Source organism: Eubalaena glacialis, chromosome 14 (assembly GCF_028564815.1).
Source record: "Eubalaena glacialis isolate mEubGla1 chromosome 14, mEubGla1.1.hap2.+ XY, whole genome shotgun sequence".
NCBI classification, from domain to species: domain Eukaryota; kingdom Metazoa; phylum Chordata; class Mammalia; order Artiodactyla; family Balaenidae; genus Eubalaena; species Eubalaena glacialis.
Genome location: NC_083729.1, coordinates 79,007,614 through 79,033,182, shown reverse-complemented (window position 1 = coordinate 79,033,182; position 25,569 = coordinate 79,007,614). Strand labels below are relative to the sequence as shown.

Sequence of the window (25,569 nt, the reverse complement as noted above, 5' to 3'; positions counted from 1 at the left end):
TGTGTGAATAACCCGCCACGAATACTGGGTTTCTTAGGAACCAACTCACAGTCGCCCAGCGAAACTGGAGTCGTGGGGCAACGTCGCCAACCCAGCTCCCCCGGCCCCACTGCCCAACTGCCAGGGAAAGCTGACCGATTTCCAGGAAGGAAGCGAGACCCCCCCACACACACCCCCGCCCAACCGGCACAAATCCAAGTTTCCCTTTAGTGCGAGCAAAGAATTCTGGAGACCAAGGAGGACCCCAGAAGTGGACCCCAAAGCCGCTCCCCAGCAAAAGGGGAGAATGTAAAGGCACTTTCCTTTCATGCAGGCACTGCCTAGCGCAGCCTAACCCTCGACCGCCAGAGTAGTTCAACCCCGTAAGCAAGTTCTGCCCAGGATCCTCACGGGACGGCACCATCCCCCATCCCCCACCCTGTCGCCGAGCCCGGGGGCGCATCTCGCGGGCCCCGGCCGCCCACCCGCCCCGGCGCAGCGGGACGGGCACTCACCGTGCGCGCTCCTCCCGGAGACAGGGGTCCGTTGGGGAGGTACGGGCTGCTCAGGTCCGGTATCATCAGGAACGGGTACCCAGGGTAGGGGGGACCCTTAAAGAACGCGCCGTCCTGGGCCCTTCTCACTGCGGGCAAGACCACGGAGGGGGTGAGGTCGGGGTCCCCGGGACAGTCCCGCGGCTGGGGACCCGGAGTGGGGACCGGGGACCCGAGCGCCCCCCACGCGCGCCCCAGGACTGCTGAGGCCGACAGGGGCGGAGAGCAGGGGCACGGCCACGGGGGTAAGGGGTACCGAGAGCGGCCGGAGATGAGGCGCCAAGCGCCGCGGGGCCGGGAGTGGGGGCTGCCGGGGCCGGCACTTACCTTCGGCGAAATAGTCCCGCGGCTTCTGGAAAGCGTCCCGGGCGGGCTGCGGACGCCTCTCCGCCTGCGGAGGAGACACAAAGGCGAAGGCGGGTGAGCGAGCGCGGGGTTGGGGTCCCCCGGGGGCGGCCACGGAAGCCTCCTCACCTCCGAGTCCGAGCTGCTGCTCTGGTTCTCCGACTCGTTGACCAGGGACGACTTGACTTCGTCCAGGTCCCGCTGCGCCGAGGCGCTGTCGCTGCTCGGCTCCTGCTCCTCGCCCCCCTCGTCCTGGAAGGGGATCAGCTCGTCGTTGGCCCCGAGGTCGTCCCCTCCGCCGGCCGCCCCGGCGCTCGAGCCGCCGCCGCCGCCTCCCCCGCCGCCGCCGCCGAGCTGGGGCATGGTGGGGCCGCGGGCCGGGGCCGCCGCTCTCGGAGCCCCTCGCCGCCCGCACCCGGCCCGGCGCCCGCCCCTCCCTCCCTCCCGCTGGCCGGCCCGCTCCGCTCGCCGCCGCGGCGGCCGCAGCAACAAAGTTTGACAGGGCGTGGCCCGGAGGGAAGCTGGGCCGGCGCGGCCGGGCCGGGGCGGGGGCGGCTCGGCTCGGGCCCCACCGGCAGCGCGGAGCCCGGGGCTCCCCAACTCGCTGCCGCCGCCGCCTGCTCCGCCGGGGTGTCCCAGCGCCTGGCCCGCCGGGGAGGGGCGAGCGGGGAAAGGGAGGAGGGACCGGCGCGCGGGCCAGGGGGGCCGGAGGGAGGAGCCCCGCTGCAAGCTGACACCCGCGCGCCTCGCAGAACCCGGAGAGCTCCGGCGCGCACACACTCGCATTCACACTCGCCTGCCGCTTTCTCACACCTTCCGGGGCTGCGCCTCCCCGCAGCTCGCACCGCCCTCGCGCCCAGACTCGCCCAGACCCCCTCCCCGCGCCCTACCCTGCACCCCCGCGGCCCTGTCTCCACCCTCCGGCCGACCGCTCGGGTCCCGCCGCCACCCCTAGCCATCCCCTAACTTTCTTCCCGAGAACCCCCAGAACTCCGCACCGGCTCCACACCCCCTCCCACCGGATCCGCGCGCTGGCGGGCGGCACTGCCCCCTGCGGGAAAGCTTCGGACCCACAGACCGGCCGGGGACACTCTCGGTGCCTGGAGTCCTCGCAGCGCTGGGTCCCTCCCGGCCTGGTCGCCCTCGCCGGCTGCGTAGGGCAGAGGATTGGGGGACTGTATGGCACCCCGGAATATGCCGGGCGGCCTCCCGCTCCTCTTTCCTGTGGGGTTCCAACGCGCCCCCGCCCCGGTTCAGGTTTTCGACTTTGTTCAGGTGTCCAGAGTAACCCACGCTGAAATCCCAAAGATCACCTTCGCCCCATAGTTCCGGACTAGGTCCTTAATCGAATAACTCACGGTCTTGGTTTCAGAAAGAGTTCGGATTTGGTTCGTTGCGAGGGAAGATTGTCTGCCCGGTGACCTTTGAAGCGTTCACGAAGCTGCCTCGAGAGCCAATGAGCGTATGAAAAATGCCCGACCAGGCTCATGCTTAAAGAAATGCCTCCTGTGATAACATTAAAATATCATCTCTCCACCCAGTTCAGGAAAGTTTGAAAAAGTGGATCTTGTGTCCTCCAGCTGGTGAGAGCGTCCGTTCTAAAAGCAGACTGGAAGGCAGAATGGGAGTACTTAAAAAACTATTTTAAACGCGACTGGCAGAGGAGTTTACCAGCGATGTGTATACATATGGTCAAATTCACAGATACAAGAAAGTTCAAAGCAGCAGGGAGGTTGGTGAAAAAAAGAGTTCTGGGACTTTCTTACGGTGAGAGTCTGTGCAACAACCAGCTCAGGAGAATGAGGCCCCTGCACGTAAGGATCCTAAAATGATTTTGGAGAAACACCCGTAAGTGAAAATGTATATGGTACTCACTCTTCTTTTTCTCTAAAAATGACATACCTGTGTTTGCTTCTTCAAGGAAAGAAAGTCTGAGAAGACGCACGCCAAATTATCAATAAATATTTCTGGGAAGGGATAATTGAGAGGAGAGGGACAGTTTTGTTTTCTACTTACTACATATTTTATTGTTTACAGCAAGCAGATGTGACTTATCTATATTTTCACACAATTAGTACATGAATATAGTTTCATAAAACTTCAAACAATAGAGATGCATCTTGAGAAAAAACTAGAAGTTTCTCTTTCCCCCACCTCCTTCCCACACCTCCCCTCCAGTTAATCACTGTTATTAGTTTGGTGTACATCCTCCCAGACATCTTCTTAGGCAGTTGTGTACACATGTAAACACATATACAAATATTCAGGTTTACTTTCACGAAAATAGAATTATACTGTTCATATTATTGCATGATATTTCATTTTTACAAGTTTTTGAAAGTCAGAAGGTTTTTTTCATGTGGTCCATAAACATGTGAAAAACCTATCGTATTAGTTTCCCATGGTTGCTGGGACAAATCACTGCAAACTTGGTGGCTGAAAACACCAGAAATGTATTCTCTCACTGTTCTCGAGGCCGGAAGTCCGAAATGAGTTTCACTAAATCAAAATCAAGGTGTTGGCAGGGCCATGTTCCCTCTGAGGCTCCAGGGAGAATATACTCCTTGCCTCTTCCAGCTTCTGGTAGCTGCCGGCATTCTTGCAATCTCATCACTCCAGTTTCTGCCTCTGTGGTCACATGGCCTTCTCGTTTGTCTTTGTCAAATCTCTCTCTGCCTCCTTCTTACAAGGAAGGACGCTGTGATGTCATTTAGGGCCCACCCAGATCATCCTGGATAATCTCCCCATCAAGATTGTTAACTTAATCACACCTGCAAAGACCCCATTTCCTTTTAAGGTAATATTCACAGTTTCCAGTGATTAGTACACGGATCTTTGGGAGTGAGCCATTATCAACCTACCACACGCATCAACCTCGAAGAAATACAAATTGAAACAGCACAGAGATACCATTTTTCATCTATCAGTTTGGCAAAGGTAGAAAAGAATAGCAACACCCAGCTTTGGCCCTTGTGCTGAGAAACATACAGCTGCTGGGCATGCTCTTGTGTAACATTTCTGAAGGGAAGTTTGGCAATACCTATGAAAATTTTTAAAAAATGTAAACGCTTTGACTCACCTCTGTGCTTCTAGGATTTTATACTAAGGAAATAAGAAGGTACACTAGGAAGCCTGTAGAAGTGTCGTTATCACGGTGAAAAGCTAGAAATAACCTCAAGGTCCCCAAATAAGGAAATGTTAAATAAAATCATTTTATTTAACATGATTTTTATATATTTTATTTAACATGGCGTGAAGGCCAGCAGGTCTCCCTGGGATCTGCAGTTGAACTAGATGGGGCAGAGGAAGATAGGAATGAAGGTCAGCTCACAGAAAACAAACTTATGATTACCAAAGAGGGAAGGGGGGGAGGGATAAATTAGGAGTTTGGGATTAACGTATACACACTACTATATATAAAATAGATAAACAACAAGGGCCTACTGTATAGCACAGGGAACTATATTCAATATCTTATAATAACATAATGAAAAAGAATCTGAAAAAGAATATATATGTATACACATATGTACGTATGATTCACTTTGCTCTACACCTGAAACTAACATATTGTAAATCAACTGTACGTCAATAATTTAAAAAAAAGAATGAGGGTCAGCTGATGCTGTGCCTGGGCACTACCACAGTAGTCACAGCTGTCCTTGTTTTACCTGCCTGATAGGTTACAAATTCCCTGGGGCATAAATCATATCCTGTGCATATGTAGCACTTCATCAATAGATGTTGAATTAATGAGCAAATGTATAAATGAACTTACATCTTAGAGGAAGTCCTGAGGTGTTATAGAATGGTGGAAATAATAATAATGGCCATATTAAGTCACTAATTTATTCATTCAACAAATTATTGTTCACCTACTACGTGTCAGGTATTGTGCTAGGAGGCACTGGAAACAGCAATGGACAAAATAAAGCAAAACCAAATCCCCCTGGGAGGAGGGATAAATTAGGAAGTTGGGATTAACATGTACACCCTACTATATATAAAATAGATAACCAACAAGGACCTACTGTATAGCACAAGGAACTATACTCAATATTTTGTAATAACCTATAAGGGAAAAGAAACTGAAAAAGAATCTATCTATATCTATATCTATATCTGAATCACTGTACTGTACACATGAAACTAACACGACATTGTAAATCAACTATACTTCAATTAAAAAAACAAACAAGCAAACAAAACCAAACACTCCTGTCCTCATGGAACTTATGTTGTAGTGGGGGAGAATTTATTCAGAATCTACTATGGTTTCTCTCAACTCTTGTCCCTTTGTCTGTATCACTAATTTGGCATTTACTGATATATATTGAACTGAATCATATTTTCATGTATGTATGTGCTGCCTCTGGAGCCAAATCTTATACTGAGTGGACATTGCACGATAGATTGGCTAGGGGTGAGTAGAGGGAGGGGACTAGTTAAGGGGCTAATGTAGTTGTTTTGGCTTGATCTGAACTAGGGTGGGCCAGTGGGATTGGATTGAGGGGAGGGATCTGGGGCTCTAAGAAAATTTATAAGGAAAGGTCAAAAGAACTTGCATACTGAGGAAAGGGGGATCATCTAGGGTGACTCAGGTTCTAAGCCAAGGATGACTGTGAGAACTATATCTCACTGACTTAAAGAAAACCAGGAGGGGCTTTGGGGTTATCGGCAAGGAAGGAAGATTTTTATTAAGTAAATTTTTATTGAAGTTAAACATACGTGCACAAAACTGCAAAAAAGTGTAAGTGCACAGTTGAATGAATTTTCACAAACGGAACACGTCTGTGTAACCACCACCAAGATGAAGATTTAGAGCGTTAAGAACAATCTTCATGCTCTTCTCAGTCTTTACCTTTCCCTAAAAGTAGTCCCGATTCTGATACATATCACCATAGATTAGTTTTGCCTGTTTTTGAACTTCATATAAAAGGAAGCATACAGTATTTTTATCTTCTTTTGCATAACCTTATTTCTGTGAGATTCATCCATGTCATCGCATGTAGCAGTAGTTTTTCTTCTCTTTTTTGAGTTGCTGTATAAATTATGTCATATGAACACAGCACAATTTCTGTACCCATTGTTTTGTTGATGGATGTTTGAGTATTTTCACAATTTTTGGCCAATACAAATGATGCTGCTATGAGCATTGTTCTCTACATCGTTGGATACTCACTTCCATTGAGTCCTAGGAGTGTAATTGCTTTACCTTGGGATAGGCATTTGTTCAGCTTTGTTAGATTTTGCCAGTGAATTTTCCAAAATGGTCATACACCAATTTACACTTCCACTAATAGTATACAATAGTTCCATTCCTCCACATTCTTGTCCGTACCTGGTATTGTCAGTATATATTTTAATAGCTTTAGCCATTCTGGTTGGTGTAGATTAGTAACTCATTATGATTTTAATTTATATTTCCCCAAAGACTAATTTTGTTGACTACCTTTTCATATGCTTCTTGGTTATTTGGATATTTTGTTTTATGAAGTACCTGTTCAAGACTTTTGCCTATCTTTCTCTTGGGTTGCCTGTTTTTTCTTACGGATTTGTATGAGTTCTTTATATATTCTGGATATGAGGATCTTGTCAGACATGTCTAATACAAATATTTTCTTCTAGCCTGTGGCTTGCCTTTTTACTCTACTAATGATGTCATGTGAGGAATAGAAATCTTAAGTGTAATGTAGTCCACTTTATCATTCTTTCCCTTTATTTTAGTGCTTTTGGGTCCTGTTTAAGAAATCTTTGCTCACACCAAAGTCATGAAAATATTCTCTATTATGTCCTAGAAACTATATTGTTTTACATTAAGTTCAGATCTATAATCAATCTGAAATATATCTTTGTGTATGGCTTGAATTAGAGGTCACGGTCCTCCCCTCCACATGTATGGTTGCCAATGCCATCCTTTCCCCTTTCATTGCAGTGGCACCTTTATCATAAGTGTAAGTGTGGGTCTGTCTCTAGATTTTTCCCTTAGTCTATCTGCCTAAACTAGCACCCATGACACATTATGGATGTGTAACAAGTCTTGAAATCTCTTAGTGAAAGTCCTTTGACTGTTCTTCAAGATCATCTATGCTATTTTTGGCCTTTTAAATGCCATATTGTTTTAAAATGTAGGTTTTATTATTATTATTGACGTATAGTGAGGCCAACAGATCAGGAGATGACTTCCTTTGAAAAGATAGTTTGTTACTCACAGTCCCAAGAGGGCGGGACATGCCAGCCTACACAGGGCCACATGGAGAAGCACCAGGGTTGATTAGGAGGCAGAAGGAACAGGGAGAAAGCATGGGCAAGAATCTTTTTTGTGGTTTTCATGGGAAAGAAGGGGAGAGGCAGGGTAAGCAGGCTAAGCAGGTTTGAGATTGGCTTCCTTGAATAATTTCAGCAAGCTTTGGTGTATAGACTCTGTCTTGAGTTATCTGGTACCTGGCTCTGGGATGATTAGGGCAAGGAAATATTGGCCTAGAGTATAAGAGCCCAGTGAGAGCCTAGTAAAGATGGTAGTTGTGGGGGTATGGGTGTTGGATTGTTTGATTTGGACATGAAAGGCTCTTTCATAGGAGGGTCATTTGCTATCTCTAGGAATTAGCTTGCCTTGGGAGGGCAGTCTCTCCTGGATTAGCAAGGCCCCCAATATATGAAAGTGTCATGAAATATAGAAAATAAAAAACGTGATTAATACACATATAAATTTTAGAATCAGCATGTTAATTTCCACCAAAAAATCTGCTGGAATTTTTTTATTGGCTTTGTATACTGAATCTATTGATCAATTTGGAAAGAATTAATATTCTATAATATTAAGTCTTCCCATTGATGAAACCAGAAAATTTTTACTTTTTCATATTAATTGAGGTTTTCTTTAATTTCTGTGGGTGATAATTTTTAGTTTTCTATGTAGAAATGTGCATATCTTTTGTTCAACTTATTGCTAGGTATTTGCTATATTTTGATACTATCTAAATTGTATCTTTTATTTCATTTTCTCATTATTTATTGCTGGTATGTAAAAATACAATTGATTTTTGTTATATTGAGCTTGTGTTATATTGATCTTGTGTTATAAAATGAGTTAGTAATTATTCCTGCTTTCTCTATTCTCTGGAATAGTTTATATAAGATTGTATATTAGTATCCTAGGGCTGCCCTAACAAAGTGCCACAAACTGGGTGGCTTAAAACAACAGAAATGTATTCTTTCACAGGTCTGGAGGCTGGAAGTCCAAAATTAAGGTGTCAGCAGAGTTAGCGCCTTCTAAGGGCTCTGAGAGAGAGTCTGTTCTCTGGGTCTGATGGTGAATTTTGTGTCAACATGACTGGACCACAGGGTGCCCAGATTAAATATTATTTCTGGGTGTGTCCATGAGGGTATTTCTGGATGAGATTTGCATTTGAATTGGTGGACTCAGTAAAGCAGATTTCCCTTCCTAATGTGGGTGGGCATCATCCAATCCATTGAGGGTCTGAATAGATCAAAAAGCAGGGGACAGGAGGATTTGGTCCCTTCCAGCCTGCCTGTTCAGCTAGAATATTGGCCTTCTCCGGCCCTTGGACTGGGGTTTACACCATCAGCTCCCCTGGTCCTCAGGCTTTCAGACTTAGATTGGAATTATACCACTAGCTTTCCTGGGTCTCTAGCTTATAGATGGTAGATGGTGGGTCTTAGCCTCGATAATCACTAGAACCAATTCCTCATAATACATCTCTCTTTTTCTCTCTCTCTGTATCTATTTATCTAGAGATAGAGAGATTGATTGATCTAACAATTTATCTATGTCTATATCTATTTATATTCCTATTGATTCTGTTTTCTTTGGAGAACCCTAACTAATATACATTTCTCCCCTAGCTTCTGGTGATGGCCAGCAATCCTTTTTGTTCCTTGTCTTGTAGACACACCAATCTAATCTCTGCCCTCATCTTCACATGGCATTCTCTGTGTCTTCACATGGCTGTCTTCTTATAAAGACTCAAGTCATACTGGATTAGGGGCTCATCCTACTCCAATGTGATCTCATCCATAACTAATTACATCTGCAATGACCCTATTTCCAAACGAAGTCACACTTTGAGATACGAGGGGTTAGAACAACAACATATCTTTTTGGGGGAACACAGTCCCCCAAATTGTATTATTTTTTCCTTAAAAGTCTGAAAGAATTGATCAGTGAAGCCACATGGCCTTGGAGTTTATATTGTGGGAAATTTTGAAATTATGGGTTCTACTCCTTTAATAATAATAGAACTATTCAGGGACTTCCCTGGCAGCCCAGTGGTTAGGACTCGGCGCTTTCACTGCCGTGGGCCTGGGTTTGATCCCTAGTCGGGGAACTAAGATCCCACAAGCCACGCAGCGTGGTCAAAAAATAAATATAAATAAGTAAATAAACTTCAGATTTTTCAGTTCCTATTATGTCAGTTTTCATAAGTTGAGTTTTTCAAGAAATCTGTCCATTCATCTAAATTTTCAAACTTATTGGCAGAGTTCTTCATAATATCCTCTTACTTTTTAAATGTCAATATGTTTAATGTCTGATGTTCCCCTTTCAGTACTATGATATACCTTCTCTCTTTAAAAATATATCACCTAGGGCAGTGGTCCCCAACCTTTTTGGCACCAGGAACTGGTTTCATGGAAGACAGTTTTTCCATGGGCTGGGGGTGGAGGGTGGGGGGGCGGAATTGTTCAGGCCATGGGGAGCGGCAGATGAAGCTTCGCTCACTCGCCCGCCGCTCACCTCCTGCTGTGCAGCCCAGTGCCGAACAGGCTGCGGACCGCTAACAGTCCACAGCCTGGGGGTTGGGTACCCCTGATCTAGGGGACTTACCTGGTGGCCCAGTGGGTAAGACTCCGTGCTCCCAATGTAGGGGGCCCGGGTTCGATCCCCGGTTGGGGAACTAGATGCTGCAACTAAGAGTTCGAATGCTGCAACTGAGAAGTTCACATGCCTCAACTAAGAAGTCCGCATGCTGCAACTAAAGATGCCGCGTGCAGCAACTAAGACCTGGCACAGCCTAAATAAATAAATAAATATTTTTAAAAAACCACCTAATTTCCAAACATTTGGAGATTTTCAAATTTTCTTTTTCCTTTTTTAAGTTGTTTTTTAACTTATCTCTGCTGTGGTCAAAGAACATACTCTGCATGGCAGTTCTTTGAAATTTGCATGTGCACTTAAAAGCATGGAGATTCTGCAGTTGTTGGTGCAATATTCTATGTATGTCAAGTTTGTGAATTGCATTGTTCAAGTCTTTTGTATCCTTGTTGATTTTGTGTGCCTTGTTCTATCACTTAGAGAAAGAGATATGTTAAAATTGCCAGCTATGTTTGTAGTTTTTGTCAATTTCTCCTTTTAGTTATGGTTTTTTTTCCTGCATAGATTCTGAAGCTATGTTATTAGGTAAATACAAATTTGAATTATTATATCTTTCTCTTTTTAATTATAAAATGTCTCTCATATTTCTAGTAATATTATTTTTTAAAGTTTGCTTCGTCTAATATTACTATAGATGAATCAGCTTTCTTTAGGTTAGTGTTTTCACCTTTATCTTCTTTTATCCTTTTACTTTCAACCCACTGTATCCTCATGTTACAGGCGTAGCTTTTGTAAGAAGCATATAGTACTTTTTTTTTTTAATTATTTAATTTATTTATTTTGGGCTGCTTTGGGTCTTCGTTGCTGTGCTCACGCTTTCTCTAGTTGCAGCGAGCAGGGGCTACTCTTCATTTCGGTGCGTGGGCTTCTCATTGCGGTGGCTTCTCTTGTTGCGGAGCACGGGCTCTAGGGCTTGGGCTTCAGTAGTTGTGGCACGCGGGCTCAGTTGTTGTGGCGCACGGGCTTAGTTGCTCCGTGGCACATGGGATCTGCCCGGACCAGGGCTGGAACCCGTGTCCCCTTCTTTGGTAGGTGGATTCCCAACCACTGTGCCACCAGGGAAGTCGCTATAGTTACTTTTTAAAAATACAATCTAAGAATTTTATCTTTAAATTTGTTTTTGTTTTTTGGTTTGTTTTTTTTTTTTGGCCACACTGAGTGGCTTGTGGGATCTTAGTTCCCCGACCAGGGATTGAACCCATACCCTCAGTAGTGAAAGTGCAGAGTCCTAACCACTGGACCACCAGGGAATTCTCTAAATTTGGAGTATTTAGATAATATACATTTAATAAAAGTACAAATACATTTGATTTTGATCTATCATCTTAAAGCATTTATTTTCTCATTTGTTCTTTAATATTTTTCTCCTTTATTGTTCATTACTTTGTTAGTAATACATTCTTTAATGATTCTGTGAATGTCATCCTAGAGATGACAACATGCATCCTTGAATTACTAGAGTATACCTTAAATTAGTACTTTTACCATGTCTCAGCTAACCCTAGTACAGCTTAATTCCATTATCCTCTGTCTGCCTTTTGTGCTATTGCTGTCATGTATTTTAATTCTACATATATTTTAAACCACACCAAATATTAGATTATTGTTTCAAATGTCAGTAGTCGTTTCTACTTACTTACCCATATACTTACCTATGCTGATGCCTTTCATTACTTCCTATTTTATCGTGCTCTTACTTGGGATCATTCTTCTTCTACCTGAAGAATCTCCCTTTGGGGAGTTCCCTAGTGGTCCAGTGGTTAGGACTCAGTGCTTTCACTCCTGGGGCCAGGTTCAATCCCTGGTCGGGGAACTAAGATCCCATAAGCTGGGCCGTGCGGCCAAAAAAAAAGTTCCCACAGAATAAAGTCATGGTAAGGATTAAATGACATAAACATTTAATAAAGCTTAGCACCATACCAGTTATACAGTAAGCATTCAATAAATATTAGTTAAAAAAAAGAAAAAGAAAGAAATTCCCTTTGTTTCTTCCAGAGGAGGTCTGCTGGCAATAAATTCTCAAAGTTTTCGGTTTTCTGTAGTCGCCTTTACTTTGCCTTCATCTTCATTTCAGTTCCAAAGTGAACATGTCTGTTTGTCAAAGCCTGGGTTGTATATCCTGTATCACAACTGCAAGGGAGACTGGGAGAGTGAGAGCAACAAGAGAAGTCTTAGGTTAGGCTCTCAGGAAACAGATTCTGAGAAGATTTATGTGCAGGTTTGTTAGGGAATGATCTTAGGAGCAACATCGGTAAGTTAGGGAGGGAGGCAGGGTTGAATTAGTTGGAAAAGTTGAACTGCAAAGTAGTTGCAACAGAGGACTCAGTTGATGCCTAGATCTGGAGCCCTAGAGCTAGAATATTCCTTTAGACTTGCCCCCAAATGAGATGAGGGGCAGACTTTGTACTCTTAAACATTGACTAGTCATTGAATATGGGCTGCCATCAGAGTAGGGCAAGACAGCTCTCTTTAGCCCAGAGCAATTTCTAGAGAAAGATTCAGCTGTGAGCCATTGGCAGCCAATACTCCTGGCAGCTGAGGAAATGAGTATCTCAGTCCTAAAGAGGGAACTTTGTGTGGCACACCACAGCATTCACTACAGTCTATCCCTTGCACCACTTGGATCTGCTTCCTTTGTATTGTCAGTTCACTCCATCTGGGAACAGCTCCAGGGTTCTGAATAATCTTCTTTCCTGGGAAGACTTTTGGGAGAAAGGTTAGTGGGACAATCTATAGCCCTCACTGTTTCAGCTGGTCTCAAGCCACAATCTCTAGTCTAGCCACATTCTAGTCTCAAATTCCAGATTTCTCTCATCTTCAATCTAGATGGCTTATCTGATGGGTGGCCCAGACCCTCATTACTGGGTAGTTTGAGCCCATTGTCACCATACTTTTCTTGGACTTTGGCTGCTTCCCTGTCCATTTACCATAAATATTGAGCAGGGAGTACCAAGAGATTTCTCAGTGAATCAATCACTTGGGTGCAAAATGCATTCCTCCCCACCTCCACTGAGTAACAACAACCCCATCTCCTTCTGATGATCACAAACATTTAATTACTCCTGACAGTATGGTTATTCCTTTCCTTTTTTTCTGATTTCTTGGCACAAGGAGCCCAAGATGATGGACAGTAGTGTAGGAAACACTTACTATGTCCTCCGGTGGAAGCAATCCCCTCTGGGAACCTGGATCTCTGGAACTTAAAATTGAGGGGATGGGAAGCTCAAATCCCCCAGGTGGGCCAATGAGAGTGATAGTAGGTGAGGCCACTCCTACTTACATTTCTTGGTTTCCAAACTCATGTAGTCTGTCTATTGTGGATACAAGACTATATAATGAACATTGATTTAGGGTATATACTACATCCTGGAAGATGATGTCCCATTCTTGTTGAGTATCATCTCTAAGCTAGTACCTCAGCTATTCCTTCAAAAGGCTATTCCATCACTTTAGTAGTCCAGAAGCTTCTGAGTGCTGTGGTATGTGTGGCATGAGATCAGTGGATCCCATTGTCATATGGTGATTGCCACACCTCCCTTGCTGTAAGTTAGGTTTCTTGATCAGAGGTGATGTTATGCAGAATTCCTTACTGGTAGATCACTCTTAAGTCATCAGATAGGGCACTTCCGAAGGCACCGCAGGCAGAAAAGCAAGACTATATCTAGAACATATGTTAATTCCAGTCAATATGAAGCAATGCTCCTTCCAGAGGGGTGCAATAGTCAGCTTGGCTCCAAGTGGCTGATTTGTCTCCTTGAAGAATGGTGCTATATTGGGGACCCAACATTGGCCTCTGCTGGCAGATTGGGCATTGCATAGCAGTAATGCTATGGTGGGTGGGAGCTCATGCTTTTGGGCTAATTAATAGCCACCAATCCTTCCACAATGCCTATTCCATTCCTGAGATGATTGTGCCAGCACTTGGATGGGTGAAAACAGAGGCTGGCTGACATCACCTGACTGAGTTGTTCTGTCTGATGGCTCTTCTGTGGGTAGATGTTCTCATGTGGTCATTGAAATGTAATACAAAGACATTCACACTTTTGCCCACTTCCTTAGGTCCATCAGTACCAGGAGTTGGCAAACTCAATCCACCCACTGCCTGTTATATAAATAAAGGTTTAAAGATATGGCACATATATACAATGGAATATTACTCAGCCATAAAAAGAAACGAAATTGAGTTATTTGTAGTGAGGTGGATGGACCTAGAGTCTGTCATACAGAGTGAAGTAAGTCAGAAAGAGAAAAACAAATACCATATGCTAACACATGTATATGGAGTCTAAAAAAAAAAAAAGGTTATGATGAACCTAGGGGCAGGACAGGAATAAAGACGCAGATGTAGAGAATGGACTTGAGGACACGGGGAGGGGGAAGGGTAAGCTGAGACGAAGTGAGAGAGTGGCATGGACATATATACACTACCAAATGTAAAATAGATAGCTAGTGGGAAGCAGCCGCATAGCACAGGGAGATCAGCTCGGTGCTTTGTGACCACCTAGAGGGGTGGGATAGGGAGGATGGGAGGGAGATGCAAGAGGGAGGAGATACGGGGATATATGTATATGTATAGATGATTCACTTTGTTATAAAGCAGAAACTAAGACAACAATGTAAGGCAATTATACTCCAATAAAGATGTTTAAAAAAAAAATTAAAAATAAATAAATAAATAAGTAAAGGTTTATGGGAACAAAACCATGCTCATTTATTTCCATGTCGTCTATGGCTGCTTTTGCACAACAGCGGAGTAGAAGGGTGGCAATGGTAACCATATGGTCAGTAAGTTTAAGATATTTGCTCTGACCCTTTACAGAAAATGTTTGCAGACTCTTGATCTACCTACCTCCAGTATCTCCTGTCTACAATCTTCCAGTCTTTTTCCTTTCAGGTCCTTGATCTATTTGCCACTGCTGTTAAGTCTGTATGTATTTTTACCTTGGGCTACTTCTCTTTCTACACAAAGTAGATGACCGGATGTGCCACCCAAAACTCTGACCATTGGGAGGATTTCCCCTCAGCACTCTTCCTGGGTCACTGCTGAGTGAGACTTCTGTATCAGCAGCCCACTTTTGGCTTTTACACCAGATATCAAGGCAGTTCATCCAGGAATTAACCTTGGAATTTTGCCTCTTCCATGAGCGAGTAGTTCTAGGAAGACGCATCAGTACAACAGTGGAGGATGACATAGTGGTCTAGGCCACTTGCTTGTGTAGCTTGCTTTGGCCTCTGGCCCTACTTGCTATGTAATACTACAATTTTATAACGGATTGTTTTTGGGCTCACTCAATCTTGTAACTTGGTAGGTCTCACAGAAAGCAGCTCATGTTAGGCAGTTCTGGCTATGTGGTCACCTGATGTCCCATAGCCGCATGTTCCATCTCTATTGTGGCCCAGGAGCACACCAGGAGCTGTCTATTCAGTGGCATATAGTTGTCTTGGGTTTGCCATATACTCCTTACTTGTCTTTTTTTTCACTATAGAAACCTCTACTGTCACAATCTCCTCTATCACATGGCCCGCGTGGCAGGGTTGCTTGTAATAGTACATGAACCAATTGCAGAGGCTATTCTTGCTCTGGGCCCCACTCAAAGTTGTCAGCCCTCCCTGTGATCCAATAAATAGGTCAGAGCAGGTTTCCCCAGGATGAAACATACTATCTCCAGAACCCAAAGAAGCTACCAAGTATTGTGCTTCTTTCTCAACAGATCCTTAAACACTTAATTGATGTGGTGGGCCCCAAAATCTTCCTAGGATTTATCTCCCATTCTCTGGAGAGCATGTACTTTACCAAGGCACCAACATACTTCCCACTTCTTGCTAATGTGCTCCAATAAACATGATGTTATTGACATAATGGACCAGTGTGGTGTTCTTCAGGATGTTCAGATAGTCCTAATCTATTTGGACTATATTATGATGGTGTGCTGACTTTAAAATATGTCTAGAGGGACTTCCCTGGTGGTCCAGTGTTTAAGACTTTGTGTTCCCAATGCAGGGGTTTGATCCCTGGTTGGGGAACCAAGATCCCACATGCCGTGCGGTACGGCCAAATAAATAAATAAGTAAATAAATAAAAATATGTCCACAAATTCTTTCATATATTTTGCTTCAAGAGGTGGAGCTTAATTTCTCTTTCCTTGTGGATCACTTGTTCTCAGGGAAGTTAGTGGTCATGTTGTGAGCAGACATGCAAGCAACCAACGGAAAGGCACATGTGATAAGGAACTGAGGCTTCCTGCCAACAGCCATGAATGAGTCATCTTGAAAGTGAATCTTCCAACCCTAATTAAGACTTCATATGGTTGCAGGATCTGTGGATATCCTGACTGCAACCACGTGAGAGATCCGGAGCCAGAACCACCCAGCTAAGTTACTCCTGCATCCCTGTCCCATAGAAACTGTGAGATAATAAATATTATTGTCTGCTCCAGGGCTTTTGTGACATGGTGCCATGGGATGCCTGCAAAAACCTCAGCATTCATGCATGTGCAACCCTGAAGTGTGAGGTATCTTGGTCAATGGGGGATAAAAGCCAGTGGATAAAAGCTTCTCTCTTTCATTACCTGGTAAACGCTTCAGAATATATCATATGGCTTCTCAGATGGTCCCACAGAATCAAGCACTAGTTACCCATAATGGTGGCCAACTTGTTAATGCATCCGTGTACTGGCTTTCCCTGTTTCTCTGTTTCACTCCCTCTTATTCCCTGGGATTGTCTTTTCCCAAAACTATTTGTACAAAATCTTTTTGTTTGTTTTCAGGGGAACCCACATGATAATTTAAAAAGGCACCTGACACAGTTCAAACCTGATTTTATATACTACCCAATAGTTAACATTGTATCTTACTTAATGTAGAAATATTGAAATTAGAAATAGTGAAATTAGGAATTACTGTCTCCATTATGGTTTAACATCATTTTGGCAGTATTAGCCAACACTTATTTTACAAGGGAAAGCACATTAGATAAGAAATATAATTGAAAAGGAAGAGATAAAAATGACCTCTGTTTAGCAGCATGCCCAGTGGGCCTGTGGATCTGTCCCTTGTTTCAACAGTGTTTGGAGGGAAGAGACCTAGGACTCCAACCTCTGACCACCCTCCAACCTCCTCTCCAGCCACAACCTCCAGGACCATCTTCTTGGCCATTCCCTGACTCTGGGACCAGCCAGCGCAGAGGTTAGCTCCTTATTGCCCACCAACAAGGAGCTCCAAGATTCATCAGGATTATTCCTCTGAGATGGAGACCATTGTCTACTACCTGGTCAACCTGCATCTGCTGACCTCCTACACCCACTTCTTTCTGGGCTTCTATTCTGACCATGAGGATGTGGCTTTGAGGGTAGGAGGCCCTTCTTCTGAGAGCTGACCAGGAGAAGTGCCAGCGTTCCTCATGTCTCTTGAAGATGGAAAACCAGCACAGTGGCTGCACGTTCTTCCAGGACCTGCAGAAGCTGTCTCAAGATGAGAGGTGTAAAACCCTGGACACCATGGAAGCCTCTGTGGCCCTGGAGAAAAACCTGAACTAGGCTTTTTGGGATCTGCCTGCCCTGGACTCTGCCTGCACAATCCCCACCCCCATCTCTGTGACCTCCTGGAGAACCACTTCCTAGATAAACAAGTGAAACTCATCAAGAAGTTGGACCACCACCTGACTAACTTGTGCAGGCTGTCCAGCCCCTAGTCTGAGCTGGGAGAGTATCTCTTGGAAAGGCTCACCCTGAAGCAGGACCAGGAGCCGCCAGAGCCCAGCAGCCTCTGAGGGGTCCCTCTACTCCCCACCCAATGTCAGAGCTTCAGCCTGAGCCTGTCTCTGTAGCCACTAGGCAGCTTTTTAACCACCCTGGAACTTTCTCTCAAGCCTTAGACCAAATGGAAACAATAATGTTTTGCAGCAACAAGCAAACAAACAACAACCCTATCTCTCTTTGCAGATAATTGTTTAGTTGGAACACCCAAAAGGGTTGAAGGAAAAACTATCACAAATGATAAAAAAATTTAGTAAAGCATCATGATATAAAATTAGCATGTAGAAATCAATAGCCTTCATATATACAAACACTAAGCAATTAGAAGATATAATGATAATATCCATTTAAAATAGCAAAAATAGGGACTTCTCTGGTGGTCCAGTGGTTAAGACTCTGTGGTCCCAATGCAGGGGGCACGGGTTCCATCCCTGGTCGGGGAACTAAGTTCCCGCATGCCGCGTGGTGCAGACAAAAAAAACAAACAAACAAAAAACAAAACAATAAAATAGCAAAAATAGAATAAAATATCTGTTGTAGATCTAAAAGAAATGTGCAAAACCTCTGTGAGTAAAAACTATGAAACATACATGAAAGACACAAAAATGAACTGGAACAAATAGAGAGATGTACCATGTTCTTGGATTGGAAGACTCAGTGTTGTAAAGATGTCAATTCTCCCTAAGTTAAGTGATACATTAGTCATGCTCTCAATGGAAATTATCATCAGATTTTGATTGTTTGTTTTGTAGGGTTGAACAAATTTTTTATATAAAGTCTATTCTTCCAAAAAGGAAGAATAAACAAGCAAGAATTGCTAGTAAAATTCCTTAAGAGAAAAGTGGAGAGTCTAGCCCTCAAAGACACTAAAACGTTATGGAGTTTTTATAACTAAAACAGCATAGAAGTGACACATGAACAGACAGACCAGTGAAATTGAATAGAAATCCAGAAATGGACCTAGGTGCAAAAGGAAATTTGGCATACAAGAAAAGGTTGTATCTCAAATCAGTGGGGAAAAGACAAACTTTTAACAAATGATGTTGAGACCATATAGAAAAAGATAACATGAGATTCATGCTTTTAATATACCAAAACAAATGATGAATGAGTGAAAGATCTAAATGTGAAAAATGAAAATACATAAATACTAGAAGAAAACCTGAGTGCATTTCTTTATAGCCTGGGAATGGGGAAAACATTCATAATTTCACAGATCAGAAGAAATAGAAGAAAAGATTGATAACTTTAACTATAAAGATATAAATATGCTTTGTGGGAGATAAATTAAGAGACAGAGAGAAAGAGGATACCATAAATTTTCAAAAGACAAATTGACAAATGGAGAAAGGGTATTACAGCTTGTATCACAAAAGGCTAATACTCCTAATGTATGAAGTGCTCCTGATTTTTATTTTTTTAATTTAATTTAATTTTTTTTAAATTAATTAATTAATTTATTTTTGGCTGTGTTGGGTCTTCATTTCTGTGCGAGGGCTTTTCTCTAGTTGCTCTGAGCGGGGGCTACATTTCATTGTGGTGCGTGGGCTTCTCATTGCGGTGGCTTCTTTTGTTGCAGAGCACGGGCTCTAGAGCGCAGGCTCAGTAGTTGTAGCGCATGGGCTTAGTTGCTCTGTGGCACGTGAGATCTTACTGGACCAGGGCTGGAACCCATGTCCCCTGCATTGGCAGGTGGATTCTTAACCACTGTGACACCAGGGAAGTCCCCCTGATTTTTAAAATGAGAAAAATATACAAACATAGTAGACAAAGAAATGCAAATGGCAAAGATGCGCAATCTTTTTCATAATAAGGGAAGTGTTTATTAAAATTACCCTGAGATAATATTTCTCCCTTAATAATATTTCTCCCCTATCCTGAGATAATATTTCTCCCCTAAGATTGGCAAAATCCAAAAGTTGACAGCATACTCTGATGGTGAGATGTAGGGAGTTAGGCTCTCTCATACATTACTCACGGAATGCAAAGTGATACAGTCTTTATGGAAGGCAACCTGGCAATATCTAGCGAAATTAAATATGCATTTACCCTTTGATTTAGCAATCCTACTTCTAGGAATTTAGCAATCCTACTTCTAGGAATTTATCACAAAGAGTCACAGGTAAAACTATGAATGACATACAAACAAGGAGTTCATTGCAGCACTATTTGTGATAATAAAGAGTGTATCTTAAGGACTATCAGTAAGGACTGGTTGAATGTTATATCTGTGCAATGGAATACTATACAGATGTAAAAAGCAATGAGAAGAATCCCCGTTGCTATTGTCTGAATTGTGTTCCCTCAAACTTCTTATATTGAAGCCCTAACCCCCTACATGATGATATTTGGAGATGGAGCCTTTTGTTAATTAGGTTTACATGAGGTCATGAGGGTGTGGCCCTCGTGATGGGATTAGTGCCCTTCTAAGAAGAGATACAGAAGGGCTTACCCTCCCTGCCTTGTGAGGAGGCAGTGATCAGGCAGCCATCTACAAGCCAGGAAGTGAACTCTCACCAGAAACTCACCATGCTAGCATCTTGATCTTAAACTCCCAGCCTCCAGAACTGTGAGAAAATTAATTTCTGTTGTATAAGCCACCCAGTCTATAGTATTTTGTAATGGCAGCCCAAGCTGCTTAAGATACCTACCTACCTCTGTGCAGTGATTCCAGGATATATTGCTAAATGAGAAAAAGCAAGGTACATAATAGTGCACAGTATGCTGTCCTTTGGGTAAGAATGATGTGGAAATATGAATATATAAATGTATCTGCTGATATTTTCATAAAGAAAAAATTGAAAGCTTAAATGGTTACCTACAGAGCAGTCTTTCCCAATCTTTTTACTCCAAAGGAACTCTTGAAATTATTTTTAGGTTCCAGGGAACCTTGCATAAAAATTGTACCTACAGCTCATGATACATTAGCATGATTTGTAAAATGTAGATATAATCATCCAATAATAATTGACAGTGCTCTTTTGAGTAGAGAATTTTTTTCCCCCCTGTGGAGTGTGCATTTTGCTTAACTTATTAGCACACTCTTTTTTTGTGGTTTCTCCAGTCACAAAGGATATCAACTCCAATGCAAGTCACTAGTGTAGGTAAAGGAACTTTCAGCCTTCATTTCCTGGTGGTCCAGTGGTTAGGACTCCTCGCTTTCACTGCTGAAGGCCTCGGTTCAATCCCTGGTTGGGGAACTAAGATCCCGCGAGCTGCACAGCGCGGCCAAAAAATAAAATTAAATTAAAAAGTCCAACATGACTATTTTACATTATTCAAAAAGATCTAAAGTCTTACTTCAAATTTCAACTATACAAGATAATAATGAGGTATGGTATGTGTTATATGTGGGTTTTTTCCCCACTAAAATAAAAAAATGACTTTATAGCCAAACTCTCTTGAAAAAAAAAATAAGTAAGCTTAACTTTTCGGAAATTAATTGATTTCTTTCCTTTTCACAAAATTGTAAACAGTTTTATTGAGATGTGATTCACATACCATGCAATTCACCCATTGCAAGTGTACAATTCAGTGGTCTTTAGTATATTCACAGATATGTGTAACTATCACCACAGTCAATTTTAGAATATTTTCATCATCTCATAAAGAAATCCCATACCCTTTAGCTGTGACCCCCACTCTCTCCCATCCACTCCAGCCCAAGGCAACCACTAATCTCTTAAATGGAGTTATTTACTGTGTGGCCTTTTGTGACTGGCTTCTTTCACTTAGTTCATTCACATTGCAGCATATATCAGTACTTCATTCCATCTGATGGCTTAATAATATTGCATAATATGGATATACCACATTTTGTTTATAGATATGTGAGTTGATAGACATTTGGATTTTTCTACTTTTTCCTATTATGAGTAATGATGCTATAAACATTCATGTACAAGTTTTTTGTTGTTGTCATTATTGTTTTGTTTTGTTTTGTTTTTTTGGCCACGTGGCTTGCAGGATCTTAGTTCCCTGACCAGGGATTGAACAGGGCCCTCGGCAGTGAAAGCGTGGAGTTCTAACCACTGGACCACCAGGGAATTCTCATGTACACGTTTTTATGTGGACATATGATTTTAATTCTCTTCCACCTAGGAGTGGAATTAACTTTATGTTAAGTTTACATACGTTTCCACTTTAAGTTTACATACGTTAACTTTATGTTTAGTCATTTGAGGAAGTGCCAGTCTATTTTCCATAGTGGCTGTACCATTTTATATCACCCCCAGCAGTATATGAGGGTTACAGTTTCTCCACATCCTCACCAACACTTATTATCTGTCTTCTTGATTACAGCCATATTAGTGGGTGTGAAAGGGTATCTCACTGTAGTTTTTATTTGCATTTCCCTGATGACTAATGATGTGTAGCATCTTTTCATGTGCTTATTGGCCATTTCTATATCTTCCTTGGAGAAATATCTATTCAGAAACTTTGCCTATTTAAAAATTTTTTTTAATTGTTGTATAATACACATAAAACTTAGCATCTTAACCATTTTAAGTGTACAGTTCAATAGTGTTAAATACTTTCACATGGTTGTTCTTTGCCCATTTTTAAATTGGATTATTTGTATTTTATTATTGAGTTGAGTTGTAAGAATTCTTTATTTGTTCTAGATAAAAATCCCTTATTATATATATATATATATATATATATATATATATATATATATTTTTTTTTTTTTTTTTTTTTTTTTTTTTTGGCCATGCCGTGTGGCATGTGGGATCTTAGTTCCCCGACCACGGATCGAACCCACACCCCCTGCATTGGGAATGCAGAGTCTTAACCATTGGACCACCAGGGAAGTCCCCCAAATCCCTTATTAGACATATGATTTGCAGATATTTTCTCCATTCTGTGGGTTGTCTTTTCATTCTCTTGATAGTGTTTTTTGAAGCACAAAAATTTTAAATTTGGATGGAGACTAATCTATTTTTTCTTTTGTTGCTTGTGCTTTTAGTGCCATATCTAAGAACACATTGCCAAACCCAAGGTAATAAATATCTACCCCTATGTTTCCTTCTAAGACTTTAATAGTTTTAGTTCTCATATTAGGTCTTTGATCCTTTTGAGTTAATTTTTATATATGGTGTGAGGTAAGATATCAACTTCATTTTTCTTTTCGTGTAGCTATCCAGTTGTCCCAGCATCATTTGTTGACAAAACAATTCTTTCCCCATTGAATGATCTTGGTGCCTTTGTCAAAAATCAGTTGACTATAGACAAATGGTTTTATTTCTGAACTCTCAATTCTATTCCATTGATCAATATGTCTATCCTTATGCCAGTACTACTCTGTCTTGATGACTTTTGCTTTGTAGTAAGTTTTGAAATCAGGAAGTATAGGTCTTCCAACTTTGTTCTCCTTTTTCAAGATCGTTGTTACTATTTTGGGTCTCTGTCAATTCCAAATGAACTTTAGAATCAGCTTGTCAGTTTCTACAAAGAAGTCAGCTGGGATTTTGATAGGGATTGCATTTCATCTGTAGATCAACTGGGGGAATATTGTCATCTTAATAATATTAAGTCTTCTGATCCATGATCACGAGATGTCTTTCCCTTTATTTAGCTCTCTTTAGTTTCTTTCAACAATGTTTTGTAGTTTTCAGAGTAAGAACTCTACGCTTTTGTTAACTGTATTCCCAGGACTTCATTCTTTTTGATGCTATTGAAAATGGAATGGTTTCTTAATTTTATTTTCAGATTGTTCATCGCAAATATATAGAAATGCATTGATTTTTACATGTCAATCTTGTATCCTGCAACCTTGCTAAACTTTTTATTAGTTTTCATAGTTTTTAAAGTGAATTCCTTAGGATTTTTTATATGCAAGATCTTCTAATCAAGATAGTTTATGTCTTTCTTTTCATCTGGTTGCATTTTATTGCATTTTCTTGCCTAACTGCCCTGGTTAGAGCCTCGAGTACAATGTTGAATGCAGTTGGTGAGAGTGAACATTCTTGTGTTGTTTCTGATTTTAGGGGGAAAGCATCTAGTTTTTCACCATTAAGTATGATATTAACTGTGGGGTTTTTGTAGATGGCCTTTATCAGGTTGAGAAGATTCCTGTCTATTCCTAGTTTTTAAAGTGTTTTTATCATGAAAGTGTGTTGGGTTTTGTCAGATGCTTTTCCTGAATCTATGCAGATGATCATATGGCTTTTGTCCTTTATTTTGTTGATATGGTGTATTATATTAGCTGATTTTCATTTGTTGAACCAACCTTGCACTCCTGGGATAAATCCCACTTGGTCGATGTGCATAAACCTTTTTATATATTGCTGTATTTGGTTTGCTAGTGTTTTATTATGGATATTTGTGTCTATATTTGTAGGGGGATATTGTTTTGAAGTTTTCTTTTCTTGTGATGTCTTTGTATAGCTTTGGTATCAGGGTAATTTTGGCCTTGTAGAACGAGTTAGGAAGTATTCCTTCTCTTCTATTTTTTGGGATGAGTTTGAGAAAGGTCAGTGTTAATTCTTCAAACACTTGGTAGAATTCAATAGTGAAACCATTTGATTCTGGGCGTTTCTGTGTTGGAAATTTTTAAGTTACTGATTCAACCTCTTCACTTGTTATATGTTTATTCAGATTTTCTATTTCTTTTGAGTCCATTTTGGCAGTTTGTGTCTATCCAGGAATTTGTTCATTTCATCTAGGTTTACAGTTTGTCAGAATATAATTACTTGTACTTTTCTAATTCTTTTTATTTCTGTAAGATTGTTAGTAATGTCCCCTCTTTCATTCCTGATCTTGGTAATTTGAGTCTTCTCTTTTTTTTTCTTGGTCGTCTAGCTAAATGTTTGTCAATTTTGTTGATCTTTTCCAAAAAAATAACTTTGATTTTGTTGATTTTCTTTATTTTTTTAATTCTGTATTTCATTTATCTCCATTCTTATATTTGCTAATTTCTTCCTTCATTTGCTTTGGATTTAGTATGCACTTCTCTTACTAGTGTGTAAGGTGGAAGATTAAGTTATTCATTTGAGATCTTTCTACTTTTTAATATAGGCATTTACAGCTATAAATTTCTCTCTATGCACAGCTGTCACTGTATCTCACAAGTCTTAGTTTGCTGTGTCTTTGTTTTCATTCATCTCAAAATATTTTCTGATTTTCCTCTTCATTTCATCCTTGACCCAATTGTTATTTAGGACTGTGTTGTTTAACTTTCACATGTTTGTGAGGGTCCCAGATTTCTTCCTGTTTTTGATTTCTAATTTCATTGTGGTTGGAGAACATACTTTATATATCCACACTTTTAAATTTATTGAGGTTTGTTTTATGGGCTAGCATGTGGTCTATCTTGAGAATGTTCCATGTGCATTGGAGAAGTTCTATTCATTTGTTATTAGGTGGAGTGTTCTGTAGATGTCTGCTAAGTCCAACTGGTTTATAGTGCTATTCAAATCCTCTATTTCTTTGTTGATCTTCTGTCTACTTGTTCTAACCATTATTGAAAATTGAGTATTGAAATATCCAACTATTATTTTAGAATCATCTATATCTCTTTTCAATTCTGTCATTTTTTGCTTCACATATTTTGGAGCTCTTTGTTAGCTATATATGTGTTTATAATTGTTACATCCTGTTAATGAATTATGTAGCAGCTCTTTGCAGCAGAAAAAGTCATCTTGAATCCCACCATTATTTACAAATATCACAAATGTTAAGGGGTGATATTTACTGGTGAAGTCTGTTGACTCACCAGCCTGGATAGAGATGTTGTTGATTTTAGTGTATTACATAAAACGTCTTTAGCATCATGTGACTGTCATCGGCACAGTGCCTCATTGTATTTTGGGGGAACAGAATTTTTCCATTTTCTCACACTGTACCTTGTTTTAGAGCTCAGTTAACTCCCGTCTTACATCTGGTATTATTAGATTCTCACCAACAGTATGACCTTTTTATTACTGGGCAACAAGCTCCTGCTTTTGGAGCTTTTTCACTGTTTATAATTTTTTTTAATGAAAACTTTACTCTGTTTAGAGATTCCAGTAGCCATTAATAATAATTAGCCCCTTTACTTGTC

The 25,569-nt window shown here is 41.5% G+C and overlaps 1 protein-coding gene across 1 annotated transcript in view; it reads right to left on the bottom strand.

Moving 5' to 3' along the window:
* TCF7L1 (transcription factor 7 like 1) overlaps positions 1-1,241 on the bottom strand; it is a 158,707-nt gene extending 157,466 nt beyond the window's left edge. Inside the window, exons 1-3 of the mRNA XM_061168806.1 lie at positions 1,008-1,241; positions 861-924; positions 495-622 (exon numbers count right to left, since the gene is read on the bottom strand). Of these exons, the coding sequence (XP_061024789.1) occupies positions 495-622; positions 861-924; positions 1,008-1,241 (426 nt within the window). The remainder of the gene's footprint in view (positions 1-494; positions 623-860; positions 925-1,007) is intronic.
* Between the last annotated feature and the right edge of the window lie 24,328 nt (positions 1,242-25,569).